At 50.7% G+C, this 14,903-nt stretch overlaps 7 protein-coding genes across 7 annotated transcripts; 4 read left to right on the plus strand and 3 right to left on the minus strand.

Annotated features, from left to right (window-relative positions):
* Nucleotides 1-47: 47 nt before the first annotated feature.
* On the minus strand, nucleotides 48-1,840 carry N7519_006814 (uncharacterized protein; the record flags this gene model as incomplete). Its single annotated transcript, XM_057293590.1, is given in 6 exon segments — nucleotides 48-887; nucleotides 938-1,166; nucleotides 1,226-1,407; nucleotides 1,418-1,581; nucleotides 1,647-1,726; nucleotides 1,782-1,840. 6 exon segments carry the CDS (start codon nucleotides 1,838-1,840, stop codon nucleotides 48-50), a joined length of 1,554 nt encoding a protein of 517 aa, XP_057148401.1.
* A 384-nt stretch (nucleotides 1,841-2,224) lies between these two features.
* Nucleotides 2,225-3,288, minus strand: N7519_006815 (uncharacterized protein; the record flags this gene model as incomplete). The annotated part of the gene is made up of 3 exons (XM_057293591.1): nucleotides 2,225-2,884; nucleotides 2,944-3,185; nucleotides 3,237-3,288. 3 exons carry the CDS (start codon nucleotides 3,286-3,288, stop codon nucleotides 2,225-2,227), a joined length of 954 nt encoding a protein of 317 aa, XP_057148402.1.
* A 1,041-nt stretch (nucleotides 3,289-4,329) lies between these two features.
* Nucleotides 4,330-5,768, plus strand: N7519_006816 (DUF1479 domain-containing protein; the record flags this gene model as incomplete). Its single annotated transcript, XM_057293592.1, has 3 exons — nucleotides 4,330-4,590; nucleotides 4,646-4,732; nucleotides 4,782-5,768. The coding sequence occupies 3 exons, from the start codon at nucleotides 4,330-4,332 to the stop codon at nucleotides 5,766-5,768; spliced, it is 1,335 nt and encodes a 444-aa protein (XP_057148403.1).
* A 413-nt stretch (nucleotides 5,769-6,181) lies between these two features.
* On the plus strand, nucleotides 6,182-6,534 carry N7519_006817 (uncharacterized protein; the record flags this gene model as incomplete). The annotated part of the gene is made up of 3 exons (XM_057293593.1): nucleotides 6,182-6,281; nucleotides 6,342-6,441; nucleotides 6,504-6,534. The coding sequence occupies 3 exons, from the start codon at nucleotides 6,182-6,184 to the stop codon at nucleotides 6,532-6,534; spliced, it is 231 nt and encodes a 76-aa protein (XP_057148404.1).
* Nucleotides 6,535-7,718: 1,184 nt separating this feature from the next.
* N7519_006818 (uncharacterized protein) lies at nucleotides 7,719-8,896 on the plus strand (the record flags this gene model as incomplete). The annotated part of the gene is made up of 2 exons (XM_057293594.1): nucleotides 7,719-8,808; nucleotides 8,874-8,896. The coding sequence occupies 2 exons, from the start codon at nucleotides 7,719-7,721 to the stop codon at nucleotides 8,894-8,896; spliced, it is 1,113 nt and encodes a 370-aa protein (XP_057148405.1).
* A 1,654-nt stretch (nucleotides 8,897-10,550) lies between these two features.
* On the plus strand, nucleotides 10,551-13,516 carry N7519_006819 (uncharacterized protein; the record flags this gene model as incomplete). Its single annotated transcript, XM_057293595.1, has 4 exons — nucleotides 10,551-10,773; nucleotides 10,821-11,097; nucleotides 11,157-13,422; nucleotides 13,478-13,516. The coding sequence occupies 4 exons, from the start codon at nucleotides 10,551-10,553 to the stop codon at nucleotides 13,514-13,516; spliced, it is 2,805 nt and encodes a 934-aa protein (XP_057148406.1).
* A 319-nt stretch (nucleotides 13,517-13,835) lies between these two features.
* On the minus strand, nucleotides 13,836-14,876 carry N7519_006820 (sterol desaturase family protein; the record flags this gene model as incomplete). Its single annotated transcript, XM_057293596.1, has 1 exon — nucleotides 13,836-14,876. One exon carries the CDS (start codon nucleotides 14,874-14,876, stop codon nucleotides 13,836-13,838), a length of 1,041 nt encoding a protein of 346 aa, XP_057148407.1.
* Nucleotides 14,877-14,903: the final 27 nt, after the last annotated feature.

Raw genomic sequence — 14,903 nt, forward strand, 5'->3', positions numbered from 1 at the left:
TCCTCGGACGATATATCGCAGGCTCGAAGATCATGACAAGACCAGGCCTAGGCCAACAAGAAGGGGAAGAGAATTTTTATGCAGAAAGGAAAGGGGCATATTAATGCGAGGTTGTAAAGAAGGTGTTCGTAACCAGACACACAATCATAACGAGGAAGCCATAGAGAGCCAATGCCAGGCTGAGTCGGCGAAGCAGTGCCTTGCGCCAGTGGCGAGTGCCACGGAGCAAAAGGCCACTCTCGGTCAATGAGCGAGCAAGGGGAACCCTCGCCTTCGTCGCAGTCATCATCATCCGAGAGACCATCTTCCGCCTCGTCGTCCTCTTTCATTAAGCCCTGGTGGGCAGGCGAGTCGGGTGCGGAGATTTTGTAGTAAAATAAGCCCGGGAGAATGAAACTGATGCTTGTGCTGCCGGTGCTTCCGACGTATGCCAGCACAGATTCAAGGGAGGACACGGTCATGGCAACTAGGTAGCTCAGGATCAAGATGGTGGTTGTGATAATGGAGAAGCGAAGATCGCTCATTGGCTCTGGCGTGCGGTTTCCGCGCGGGCCTAGCAGTGGGTGTCTGTTTGGAGAGCTCTCTGTCCCGATGATTTGTGGCTTGGGGCGCCATTTTAGAACAGCATCGACTGAGGCTCGACATGGGTGGCATTGTAGTGGATAAGAGAAGACTACTAGCATGACGATTGCGGCGCGGCCGATCGTTGCGTACACGCCTGGTGGGTACATGCCGACGATATTGCCGCCTACGCTATTGCCAAAGGATAAATACCCGGTGATGGCAACGAGGATGTAGGTTGCAGCTGCGCTACCGGCGCTCGCAAAAACCACGGCAGTTGTACGGAAATGGCTGTTATTGCCGATTTCGTTGAGGATGGAGAACATCTGGATTGTTTGTTAGAAAAGAACCGACGGGCCATAACTTGGAAACTTACGTTTTGATGGCAAGTGAACGCAAAGACGATAACTGGCAGACTGCTGAGAGTCGGAATTGCACCCTCCCAATGCCCCACGCGAATCGGGCCTCGATCCTCCTTTGTGTCTCCTAGGATAAAATTGTACACAACCAAGATAACCAAATAGGCCATGGACACCAATGCCGCAATACTAGTATACTTCAACGAATCTAAACGGCGCAGGTAGGAAATGGGAATCACGATCAACCTAAAATTGAATGGTCAGCACTTCACCCTCAGCTGGGCACAATACACAAGGCGACGCACATAAAAGCCGTAACCCAAAAATGGCGGTCCACCAGGAAATCATATCCTGGCTCGCTGCCGACGAAGCCCTGTACCACCCCCGGCATGAGATCTCCAATGATGATGAGATAGCTCACGCCGACTCCGAAACATTTGATCGCAATGGCACAGTCAAAGACAACGGCGGCGTTAGGGTATGTTAACTGCGATAACGCAAAGAATGAGGCACTTCCGCGGTCTCAGGTATAGCGCGCATAGCGATTGCAGGTAGAGGCCGAATCCTGCGGTGGTTGCAGACCACAGAACCACGCAGACGCCGAGGACGATTCCCATACGGGAGATGGCGAGGGGCATCGCAAGCACACCGGCACCGATGACTGCAGTGAGAAAATATATCAGAATTCGGAGCACCGTAATGCATTGTGCGCCTCCTCGCACTTACTGGTATTGACCAGGTTGATCACGCTACTGGACCAGCTGGCCTCACCCACGACATCTCCAGGTCTTCCGCGGGCTGCACGCCTAATGGAATCCGAATTAGCTTCCATCAACATCAAGAATTTGTGTTCCAGCCTACCTCCATAGCAAATTCTGGTGTCCCCCAGATGGACTAACCCCGATCGCAGCCTCCTCCATTTTAATATTGGTTATCTGTGGCGGAAATGGTGTTATCGGTCAAAGATAGGCGCGCAAAACATAATTAACGGCCGCTACCAGCGGGGCCGAGATCAAACCAAAAGAGAGGGAGTAAATAGAGGGAGCGTAGTAGTTTTAAAAGAGAAAATCTTGGAAAATGGGAAAAAGCAGGGGAGGAATTAAGGAGGGAAAGATGGCCAGTCGAAAGCTTCCAAATTTCCAAGACTTATCGGGATGACACATGACCGGCGCTTCCTCGGACCCTTGGTTACCTAAAAAGTGAAACACTTTGCATTCCTACATTTACTACGACCCCAATTAACCTTGAGATGTTCGAAACATTATCGGATTATATATCCAATCATCCAGACAATCTGACACTAATTATAGCTTTGGCAATCCCCATCCTTTCTGCGACAGGAGTTGATAACTCTCTTCCTCAACGGCACGGTGATCCGACGCCGTGTTTCCAGGCCGATTACCAGGACCTGGATCATTAAACTGACCGACAGCTCGCACTGTCTTTGAAACCTCCAGGATCGTACCTCCGCTGACCTTGAACTGCGGCCCACGACCCGACCGGTCCCCGATAATCTCGCTCACCTGTTCCTGCTGCACAAGCGCCAACATCACCTCCGCTACTTCTTCGGGCGTTACCCACGCATCAGCACTATCATCGACCATCTTCATCTTCTCCGGATGATCAGTCCAGAGCGGGGTCTTGATAACACCCGGAGCAACGGCCGTGACTCGGATCCCAAACTTCTTATCGAGGTTGGCAAGCGACCGCACGAGGCCATTGATGGCGTGTTTCGTGGCACAGTAAATCGGAGCTGCAAGATTTGCATTCTGACCTGCAATGCTGGAGATATGGACGATATGCTTCGGACGGCCGCTGGTACGGTGGTTCAGGAAATGAGCAATCGCTAGCTGCGTCGTGCGGATCGGGTGGGTGACGTTGATATCAACCAAAGCGTATCTGCCACCAGAGGGCGAGTCCTTGCTTTCAGGTGAGTGAGGTGGGCGCCAGAAATTGCTCCAGTGCTATATGGATTGTAGTTCTAGTTAGCCCTGTAGTTTTGTCGGGATTGCATTTGTCTTACCGGTTCGTAGACTCCCGCGCCCGGGCAAACAATATCAATTTCGCCGAACTCCTTCTCCGCAACCTCGAACATTCGCTCGAGCTGGACCCAGTCAATCACGTTGGTCTCTTGGAAGACCACTCGTGCGGGGCCGGTCTTGTGCTTATCGGCTAGCACTTGCGCCTCGGGACGTAAGGCTAGGTCTGCGATTAGGACATTGCAGCCGTTTTCCACTAGCAATTTGGCGAAACTGAGGTTGATACCTGGTTACAATGTAAGCTAGCCGTGTGATATGCACGATACAAGAGACATACCGGAGCCAGCTCCAGTTACAATGGCAGATCTTCCTTTCACCGAGAGAGCCATGCCTAGAGTATTGACGATTAATGGGTTACAGCTTCCAGTAGGGGGTTCTGCTCTCTTTTATACAGGAAATGGACTCTGTGGAACTTGCTCGGGGTCTTTTGCAGCGCATTCCGTATCCATTTTTAGGCCTTGCGGGGTAGAAGAGTACTTAAACGTCGGGACGAGAGGAAACTGGACCGAGCCCGGCCACGATTCCTGTACGTCGTATGGGCCCAATGGCAGTACATTTCCTATTTTCTTGGCATCAGGTCGTCTGGCACCAGTTCCCCTCTTGTTGGCATTATCCTGCTCTATTTATATATACGATAATACTTATGTACATTGTTCGACATAAAACTGTGCTTGTGTATGCCGGGGTTCCCGTAAGTGGGACATTAGAGTAGGGCTCGGTACGCCTGCCTTCGGCTTTTAGTGAAAAACTGTGGAAACCAGGTGGATTACCCTCGGATAATTGCTTGAAAGGGTATACTTGTCAAGCATAGGAACGCTCTACAAGATATGTATCTTCACATGTAGATCTTCGGTAGACCTGCTCTGTTCAAGCAGTCAAAGAGCAGCACATATAACTTCAATTGGCCATATCATTTGAGTAAGACAGCACAGCTTCAATTCAAGCGTCGCAGTTGGTGTCGTGGTATGGCACGTAGTGTTCCTCTCATAGTACTAGCTACCTATGCTTCGTCACAATGCAGATCTTCTATCCCGGAACCGTGCTTGAAAAACGCCGACTTGCCGTGCCCCGGAATGATCTCGAACTCTGAAAGCTTCGAGAAAACTTCCAAGGTTATCTCTACTATTGCCACCTTTAGCCTTATGAGTGGTTCTTTGCAGACTGATGTCATGGCAAATGGCGGCTGTCGGGTAACCCCCCCCAATATAGTAATTTGTTCGGCACATCGCTCTTTTCGACAGCGGCTTGACTACTATTTATAGTATAATCCCGCCTGGACTAATGTATGCTGTGTTCCCCACGAAACACATATAAAGGTGTGGTGCAGTTCCCCGCAAAGTTGAAATACAAACCTTGAATTCATTCCAGCCATGTCGATGTCAAAATTTATTTCAAAATCCGCTGTCCGAGCGGCCTCTACCTCGGCCCAGACAACCAAGGCCGCTGGTGATATCTCATCAGTCTTCCCCAGCCTAAGGCCCGACTACAAGCCGGAACCTCTCCCCGCACGGTTTCAGGAGCTGAAGGCGAGAATTTTCGAGAAGAACAAAGATGCAATCACAAGGAGCTGGGAGCGATTGCTTCCTAGCTTGGATGAAGAAGTGCAAAAGATCAAGGCAAAGGGTAGCGATGTATGTGCACATGTAACACGCAATACCGAGCAAAAGACTAACATTCAAATATTAGATTATCCCCTCAATTGATTATTCTGATGTGGTCTCTGGAAAGGTGTCTGAAGCCGCATTAAAAGAGATCCGCCACCGAGGCACCGTTGTCGTCCGCAACGTGATGCCGCGGGACCAAGCCCTAAGAGTATAAGCAGCGGATTCGCGACTATGTGGCCGCCAACAAGGAAAGAGTCAAGGCCTTCCCGGCTGACTCCCCAGCTGTCTATGAGCTATACTGGACACCATCGCAGGCCGAAGCCCGCGGTCACGATAACATGCTCAACACCCAGCGCTTCATGCAGCAGCTATGGCATTCATCCGACCCTGACAGCAAGATCTCAACCACACACCCACTCACGTACGGAGACCGTCTCCGCATCCGCGACCCAGGTGACTCAAAATTCACACTCGGTCCACACATTGACGGCGGTTCCCTCGAGCGCTGGGAGGACCTCGAGTACTCTCGAGTCTACACCAAGATCCTAGAAGGGAACTGGGAGAAGTACGACGCTTGGGATGCGCGACACCGTCTGAACGCCAACATGGATTTATACAACGGTGCCGGAGCATGCTCCATGCTGCGGTTCTTCCAGGCCTGGCTTTCCATGTCAGACACCAAGCCTGGCGAGGGCTCGCTCCATGTCTGCCCCATGATCAACCATAGCACAGCATACACCATTCTGCGTCCCTTCTTCGACCCCGAGACCTCAAAACCGGCCTTGGATGCTACATTCCCGGGCTCCGTACCTGGCGCTTGCCAGGAGTATAACCCGGTCACGCACCCGCATCTCGATCTCGAATCGACTATGGTCTCAGTACCGCAAGTTGCTCCTGGCGATTTTGTCGCTTGGCACTGCGATTCTCTTCACTCCGTGGACAAGGAGCACCGCGGTACCCAGGACTCCAGTGTCATGTACATTCCCGCTACCCCGCTGTGCGATATGAATGTCAAATACCTTCTTAAGCAGCGTCAGGCTGCGCAGAACTATTCGCCTCCGTGGGATTTCCCAGGTGCTGGTGGACCCGGTGAGTCGGGATTCAAGGGTGCTATGGATTGGTCGGCGCTGAGCCCGGAGGGTCAGCGTGCGATGGGTCTCAGGCAACACTCCCTGGGAGATCACCGATGCCATGAGCGAGGGTGAGAAGGAAGCTATCCGGTCTGCCAATAAGGCCTGTTTCGGTGTTTAAGATTTGCTTGGTTGGGATGGCATTTTTGGAGTTTCTATTTCAAAGGTCGTTTCAAAGCTGTGTATAACAACTTGTATCTGAAAATAAGTTTTGATTATTACTTTTGACATGAAATTATTTGCAAAGCACGGAATATTAGGGTTCGTTAGTTATCATCGAGGCTAGCCCAACACACCACGATGTACTCCGTACTATCGGGGTAGTTCCGCGGCCAATCGCCACTCGAAAGGTAATCTTGGCAGAAGCGGGGCAGCTTTTGCCTACTCAGATGGATTCCCCGACATAACTTATTTTTTCTTTTTCCTCCCCCTCTCTACCCAGTATATTTCTGTCAAGTTCGCAAATAATTTGAACAATCATCATCACCATGGATTTCGTCAAGAAGGCTGTTTCCAGCGCTACCGGCAAGAAGGAGGAGAAGCCTACCGACAGCAGCGCCCAGCAGAATGACGACTACGTCGACAAGGGTGAGTGCTTTATTGTACTTTCCGCAACGTGGATTTTTGACTGACAAGCCTTTATCTCAGCCTTCGCCGCTGGTGTCAAGAAGTCTGGCTACAACCTCGACCGCAACATGCAGGAGAAGATCACCGACGGTGCCCGCGAGGCCTACGAGAAGGCTACTGGGTAAGTGACAACCCGAATTCCTTGGGCTTGTATATCTGCTAACATTTTGTTCTACAATACAGCAAGCCCGTCAGCGACAAGGTCTCCAACTAAGCGAATCCTTAGGTGCGATCAACAATGATATTTGGGGGGGAATGAGTGAATGAATACCCAGACAGACTACGCAGATAGGATACAACATAGACAGGCCTACCTAATTAAACTTGTCTATACCTCGTTTGATACAAGTTATGTGTAGTCACTCTATGTAATTACTGAACCCACTTCATAAAATGGCAAGATTCAGTACCGAGTCACTGTCAACGCGTCCGGCTGTCTAACAAGGTGTACGGAGGACATTGAAGAGGGGTAGGTGCCAAGGACGGTTTCTGCAACCACAGCCACCTCGCAAAGCCACCTATTCAGCCACCTGGTCAGCTTGATTGAGAAGGGATCTTCGTTTGAACCATGGACTGTTAAAAACAAACCATAGATACGGGCGGAGCTCGGAGACCAATTCGCCATGTTACCATAGAAATCAATAGTGCGGATCTCGGTAGATCTTGCCTAAGTGGGCCCAAAATTGCCAGATCCTGCATTATGATTGGCTCATCTCATTACATTATCGCCTCGCCCGAAAAAAAAAGGAATACCTAGGTAACCTTGGAAGGACCTCCAGGGCTACCAGGGCTACTTTGTACCTGTGTTTACGGAATAGAAACATCCCTCATATTGTCAAATCCTGCAATATGACTCTGGCTGTATAATAGTATAGATGATATAGCGAAATAATGAGGGGAATGAACTCTCCCAGCACTCCGGCTAAGTCCGGCTCCGAAAAAGAACTATATAATTCGACCGGCAAATCAGAGTCCGGTGTGGCTTTCTCCATGGCGTGACCCCCTATTCATAGATTGGATGATATCACAACATCGGGGTCAAATATGGGTCAACTATGGGGTCAATTCTGGATTAGGCGACACAAGCTGAAAAGTGGCTCACAAGGTTCGAGCAATCAATACCAAATAAGCACGGAACTAGTGAGCTCTGGACATGCTAGCTGCGCCGTGCCACGATCATTGGCCCCTGCTTGCCTTGATTGCCCGCATGTTGTCATTGAGGGGTTTAGAGGGGCGATTCTCTTCTATTCGATTCTGGTCCCGTTCCTGGTGAGAGATAAATAAAGCGTTCGCCTTCTGTTGGGATAAACATTGTACCTTCTAAATCATCATTCTATATCCTCTTCCCTCCGAGATCAATTCATCTTCTCCAATCACAAACCTAAACAACCCACCAAAATGTCTTACCGCAACGAGTCCGACAGCTACGGCAGTGGCAACCAGAGCTCCGGCTACGGTAACAACGACTCCTCCAGCTACGGCAACCGGTCTAGCTCTGGTCGTGACCAAGACAGCTACGGCAGCAACAACAACTCTTCCAGCTACGGTGGCAACGACTCTAGCTATGGAAACAAGTCCAGCTCCGGTCGCGACTCGGACAACTACGGCAGCAGCAACAACAACTCCTCCAGCTATGGATCCAAGAAGGACAGCTATGGCGAGAACGACTCTTCTAGCTATGGCAACAAGTCTAGCTCCGGTCGTGACCAAGACAGCTACGGTAGCAACAACAACTCTAGCTACGGTGGCAACGACTCCAGCTATGGATCCAAGAAGGACAGCTACGGCAACAACGACTCTTCTAGCTACGGCAACAAGTCTAGCTCTGGTCGTGACGAAGACAGCTACGGTAGCAACAAGAACTCGTCCAGCTACGGCGACAATGACTCCTCTAGCTACGGAAACAAGTCCAGCTCTGGTCGCGGCTCGGACAGCTATGGCAGCAGCAACAACAACTCCTCCAGCTATGGATCCAAAAAGGACAGCTACGGCGACAACGACTCCTCTAGCTATGGAAACAAGTCTAGCTCTGGTCGCGACCAGGACAGCTACGGCAGCAGCAACAACAACTCCTCCAGCTATGGAAAGTCTAGCTCTGGTCGTGACCAGGATAGCTACGGCAGCAATAACAACTCCTCCAGCTACGGCAATAAGTCTAGCTCTGGACGTGACGAAGACAGCTACGGTAGCAACAAGAACTCGTCCAGCTACGGTGACAATGACTCCTCTAGCTACGGAAACAAGTCCAGCTCTGGTCGCGGCTCGGACACCTATGGCAGCAGCAACAACAACTCCTCTAGCTACGGCAACAAGTCCAGCTACGGTGACAACGATTCCTCCAGCTATGGAAACAAGCCTAGCTCTGGTCGCGACCAGGATAGCTACGGCAGCAGCAACACCAGCTCTGGCCGCAACGAGGATCGCTACGGCGGTAACAATGACTCCTCCAGCGACAGCATTGGTAGCAAGCTGCTGAACACGGCTGAAGGTTCGTGATTCTTATTTTTGCTGGAAGGCTTTGAAAATGCTATGCTAACATAAGTGTGATTTTAGGATTCCTCAAGAACCGCAACTAAAGTCGGTATCCACTGTCAGATAAGGCATCCAGTAGAAATGAGCGATTTTGCTGGGATGTATCGTTTGGGAACTAGTACATACTAAGGCACAATATATGATTTATCTATTACGTTTCGTGGATCAAGAATATCTATCTATTGCTAGAGCTAGATATTGTCTGGTATTTTTTCGTGGAGGATCACAGGTTCAGTCTTAATGATAGGCTGGTCTAGTTCGAAGGGTATATTATGCTAAAAGTAGGTGCCGTAGCCAGCTTAAGTCGAGGGAGGACTATATATTTGTTCTACTACTTACACAGTATAGCTTTATGGCTAATCTATAAGATTGTTAAGCTTTCAGTTTGACGGAGATATAATGACTGTGCTTGGGTAGGATTATACAGCCAACGCGGGCGAAAATATAAAAAGTATAATTAGTTAGGCCTCTCTAACCCGTAGGCAGACCTTATCCTATAAAGCATCCAAGCTCCTAGGTACCGCCACCGATTTATTCCCGAACAGAACACGCAGACTTAGGAAACACCTTGATCGCCGGCTTGGAGCTTATTTATCCTAGTGATACGCCGAATACTGTCCCTGGCTATCGCTTTCCAGGAAACCAAATAATGATTGATTTCCAAGAGAGGCCGCTTAAGGGATTCGAGTTGATGATTGAAAAAGGAGGTGTTCGCGCAATACTTCCGCTTTTCAGTACGAACGATTGGATTGGGAAGCCCTCTGTTGGATTTCATGGTTCCTGCAGTCTCGTGCGAGTTTCAACGAATAACGAGATACTAGCCCTTTCGGCGGATTTCGATGTAAGTCGAGCTAGTCGCCTGCTCAGGTTCTTGTGTCATTCTAATAGTAATGCCTACAGTATTGCAAACTCACTAGCCTAGCAATAGGGACTAGCAAATCCCGTTCCTAGCTAGCTTCAATCCATGTAATTAAGGGCTCTAGCTTTACTAGAAATTGGCTGATATAGTGGGAGAGCTATGTAAGGGAATTCGAGTCTGATCAAGACCTGGATGTTTTTGAATGCAATTAAAGGTTTCTAAAGTCGAATACTCTAGACCTTGATTGTTTCTAAGCTAAACCTGGTTGACTCACAATCACTACATGTACTCTATAAGGTCTCTATTTAATCGCTCGTGCATATGCGATTAATTTACTATAGGATCTATAGTAGTGAATCGAGCAATTTCCCACATATACAAGAATAACCGGCTTATGAGCCTTCTGTTTCTGTTCTTGACGGCATAACATTTAGCTTGAGAGCAGCTCCAGATAGATGATATTAATGGGCGTTATATTCAGGACCTTTTTTTACGATGTCTTCTCAGATGTCTTCTATATATGTCTTTGGGCTGCAGAGATGTGCTAATCTGGCTCGAGTTTCCTTGTTAGACCGGTCTAGTGTCCAGCCTAAGTTAGAGGCAGGTAGGTGCTATAGGGCAAAGTTAGATATAAAGACTAGGGTGCGGAAATTGTATGCGAAGTAATAGTAACATCAAGGCCAAGAGAGTGGACGTTGATGGATGTAGAAGGAATTTATGGAGATCTGGGATCTGGGGGTTATCACCGCCCGGACTCCGCCAAGTTTGTATTGACAACATCCATTCTACATCCCTCCCACCTCCCCTCTTCAATGCTTCAATAAGAGCCATTCGTCAAAATGCGGCTCCAGGCGGCGCTCTTTTCGCTGCGTGCCTATCGCCCGCAGCGGCCATCTACCCTGATGAGGTCAATCACATCGACTTCCACCACGCCCTCCTCGGCACCCCATCCCCGACTCGACCTTCTTCCTCAAGCCATCACCAGCTTCAAATGCCTCCCTTCTCTATACCCTATCCGACAAGCTGCTCCTGGGTGCCGTGAACCCCCGCGACGGCGGGCTGGTATGGCGGCAGAACATCTCGCGGTCGGCAAACTCTCCCGCACATAGTGCGGGTCTTTTTGCGCGGATTAGATGGAAACGATGCCGTTGTAGGTGCAGTGGGTAACTACATCGCGTCTTGGAGTGCACAGGATGGCAAGGTTGGGTGGGAAAATCGGGTCTCTGAGGGTGTTGTTGGCGATCTCGAGCTATTGGAGCTTGAGGATGCTACCGCGACATCCGGAGTGAGAGATACAGTTGCTGTGGTTGCTAGCGAGGGTGCCGGAATTGTGAGACGGCTGAATGGAAACACTGGAAAGACTGTGTGGGAATACAAGGATACAAGGTTGGTTTCGCCTTTGGCCTTTTTTTAACAAGTCCTAAGCTAATGAATTATTCTGTTAGCGGCGACGTTCCGTTCCAGGTGTCGTCCTCTTCCACAGAGGTCTTCTATATTTCTCTCCAGTCGGCTATGTTGAAGGGCTTCAAGATCAAGGTCACTGTTTTGGATCCATTGACTGGACAACAGACCCGTCAACAGATTCTGAACACTGAGGCTGATGTGGTTACCCCGGAGTCCGTCCTCTATGTGGGCGCTAATTCCGCCTCGCCTATCATCGTCTGGACCGACAAATCGCAAAAGTCCCTGAAGGTCAATGTCATCGGTACCAAGGAGATCAACTCTATCACCATTGACAATACCTCCGGCTCCGAAATTCGACAGATCACAGTCCACGCTCCCCGCAAGCTTAACGCTCTGCCTCATTTCTTGGTCCACTTTGAAACTGAGGCCGGAGCCTGGGCTGAGGTTTTCCATGTAGACTTGATGTCTGCTAAGGTCACCAAGGCCTACCAGCTGCCCTATCTGCCTGGGCAGTCGGCGGTCGCAGCCAGTGTCATTGACGCTAATGTCTATTTCACCCGGATCACGGACTTGGAAGCCGTTGTTGTATCGTCCGCCTCTCATGGAATTCTGGGACGATGGGATCTGCAGAAGCCTTCTTCTGACATTGCCCTTCACTCAGTATCCGAGGTCGTTGCCAAAGGAAAATCTGTGGCTGTTAGGTCAGCGCTTTTCCGGAAGCACGGAGATTGGCAACTTATCCGAAATGGCCAGATCGAGTGGACTCGGCATGAGGGTCTCATTGATGCTGTCGCTGCCACCTGGGCGGAAACTGATGCCCAAGAGGATCTAGCTCATGAGCTGGAAGTCGAGGGCCATGAGACTCTATACGGCGCGTACCTACACCGGGTGAAGCGCCATGTTCGGGACTTGGAACATCTACCCGACTGGCTGAAGGATCTTCCTAAGCGCATTCTGAGCAGTATCTTGACTGACGAAGTCTCCAACCTGGACAGCTTTGGAGTTGCCAGGTCAGTTATTGTCGCCACCAAGAACGGCCGTGTGTATGCCTTAGACACTGGTAACCACGGAGCCGTTTCGTGGGGCGTCCAGGCGGTGGAAACATCGCAGTGGAATGTGAAGGCTATTTTGGCTTCGCCAGGAGTCGCGACCATCTACTCCGACGATGGAAGCTCTGTGACTGTGGATGTGTCCACCGGGGAGATCGTTTCACGCATCGAACCATCTAACAGCAAACTCCACTCAATTGCTGTCTTCGAGGCGCAGGATGGAAGTTCGCTGGCCACCGTCGGTGTCCGTGAAGATGGTACTCCAGTCACTGCATTTGCCAACGAAGATGGGTTCTTAGTAACCACCAGCATGGATGGCCGAGTCCTCGGCTGGTTTGCCAAGGATAACAAGACTCCCGTGTGGGAGTTTGTTCCTCCCTCCGGAGAGAAGGTTGTCGACGCGACGGCTCGCCCTGCGCATGATCCTGTTGCATCTATTGGCAAGGTCCTTGGAAACCGCTCGGTCCTTTACAAGTACCTCAACCCCAACCTCGCACTGGTGACGGCAGTGAACGAGCAGACCCACACCGCCAGTTTCTACTTGTTGGACGGAGTCTCAGGCAAGGTCCTTCATGCAACCACCCGTGCGGGTGTGGACTCCACGCAGCCCATCGCATCCGTGATGTCCGAGAACTGGTTCGCCTACTCATTCTGGGGCGACGTTGACGGCAGTGAGTCCTCCGCCAAGGGCTACCAGCTGGTCATCTCGGAACTCTACGAATCCCCCTTCCCCAACGACCGTGGCGTCCTTGACTCCGCCACCAACTACTCCAGCACGGCCGCCCTCCCGTTGCCCCATGTCATCTCCCAGGCTTTCATGATCCCAGAATCGATCTCCCACATGGCCGTCACTCAAACGCGCCAGGGCATCACCACCCGCCAGCTTCTCTGCGCTCTCCCCTCCTCCAACTCCCTCGTCGGCATCCCTCGCCCTGTCCTTGACCCCCGCCGCCCTGTCGACCGTGACCCCACTACGGCTGAGGCCGAAGAAGGCCTGTTCCGCTACGCGCCCTTCCTCGACTTTGATGGCAAGTGGTACCTCTCTCACACGCGTGATGTCGCCGGCATCAAGGCCGTGCTCTCCCGTCCTACCCTTTTGGAAAGTACCAGTCTTATATTCGCTTATGGAAGCGATATTTACGGTACACGAGCCACGCCCAGCCAGGCATTTGATATCCTTGGCAAGAGCTTCTCCAAGCTGCAACTTGTTCTCACTGTGGTGGCACTCGGAGCTGGTGTCACTGTTTTGGCTCCGATGGTAAGTTTTCCGTCTAAATATCTCCAGGTCCATTTGCTAACTATCTTCCGTACAGACTCGGAGAAAGCAAGTTAACGCACTGTGGAGGGCTTAGGCCTCTACGCTCATATACCAGATATCATTTTGTGCTTTAGACTGTAATACATACGTTGCTTGTCAAAATTTCAACACGTAGCATCTTAAGCAAACCTGCTCAAGGAAGACTGTCTCTAATGTAGAGAAAGTCATTGGTCATGGGGGACATTTCATTCATAGACATAATATCTAAAGGATCTATAGCAAAGAATATAGCAAAACAAAACAAGATCCAATATCAACAATCCTCCGCAACCTGTACAGACTTTATATGTACTATTTTCGACGCCAAAAAGAGACCAAATCATCAGCAAGCCAAACCCACGAGATCATGTCACTCAATACAGCGGCATAGGCGACGAATTAGCATAATCAATATTGTGCTCAACAGACTCAATACGATCAGTGCAAGTGCCAAAAATCCGATCCCAAAGCCTCGTCTGCTTCCCATAGTTATAACTCTTCCTCCAACCCTTACGATGATGCAAATCATGATCCTCAATAACAAGCTCCGCATCAAACCAACGCAAAGCAAAGCTCAACGTCGACGGCGGCGTAGCATGAACCCGCAACCCACTATGACCCGCCAACTCCGCAAAAACAACATACTGATGACAAACCCACCACTCATAGAACCCCATTGGCATCCCCATAAACCGCATACTGAAATAAGTCATAAGCGGGATACCAAGGATATCGAAGAACTCCTGCTCGGTGTCCGCATACAGCGTCAACAGCGGGTTGGGGTGCTTAGTGAGGTGGTGGGTGCGGTGGTATTTCCACAACGCGCCGACATCGTGCATGACCCGGTGGTACCAGTAGAACCAGAAGTCGAGGATGATCCCGTACAGCCCTATTTCGAGGGGCAGCCAGGCGAAGTTCATAGTTGAGGGGGCGTGCGTGGCGTGGTAGGCGAAGAAGACGGTGAACATTGGACGGAAGGTCGATGTCGATATGAGCGAGCGGACGACCTTTGCGACGCCGACGTCTGGAACGCCATCGCGGGCGTGCTTATCGCCGTCTAAGAAACCGTGCTGGTGGCCCAGTCGTCGGAGGACGTGGAGTTCGTGGATGGCGATGGCTTTGAAGGCCAGTCCGTATAGGAAGAAGGCGGCCCAGGCGCTGAGGTTGTGGCCGGTGAACTCGACGTAGGCGTGGTGTAGTAGGAGGGGGATGGCGGCGTGCGTGAGCACCCACCGGTGCATGGACCAGTCTGGTACATAGGGCACGGCGTCTTCCTTTAGATGAACGGGGATGTTCTTGTCGAGGTGTTCTGGGTGGATTCCTAGTAGTTCGTAGAACCAGTGGAAGAGAGTCCATTCTGAGCGGGCTTGCTGCCGCCAGGTGGACTTCATGGAGTCCTTTGGATTACCACTCATGGCTGGTTCGTAAACAGTACAATAGTG

Source organism: Penicillium mononematosum (genome assembly GCF_028829835.1).
Source record: "Penicillium mononematosum strain IBT 11891 chromosome Unknown utg000003l:1.0-8172316.0:1.0-8177699.0, whole genome shotgun sequence".
NCBI classification, from domain to species: domain Eukaryota; kingdom Fungi; phylum Ascomycota; class Eurotiomycetes; order Eurotiales; family Aspergillaceae; genus Penicillium; species Penicillium mononematosum.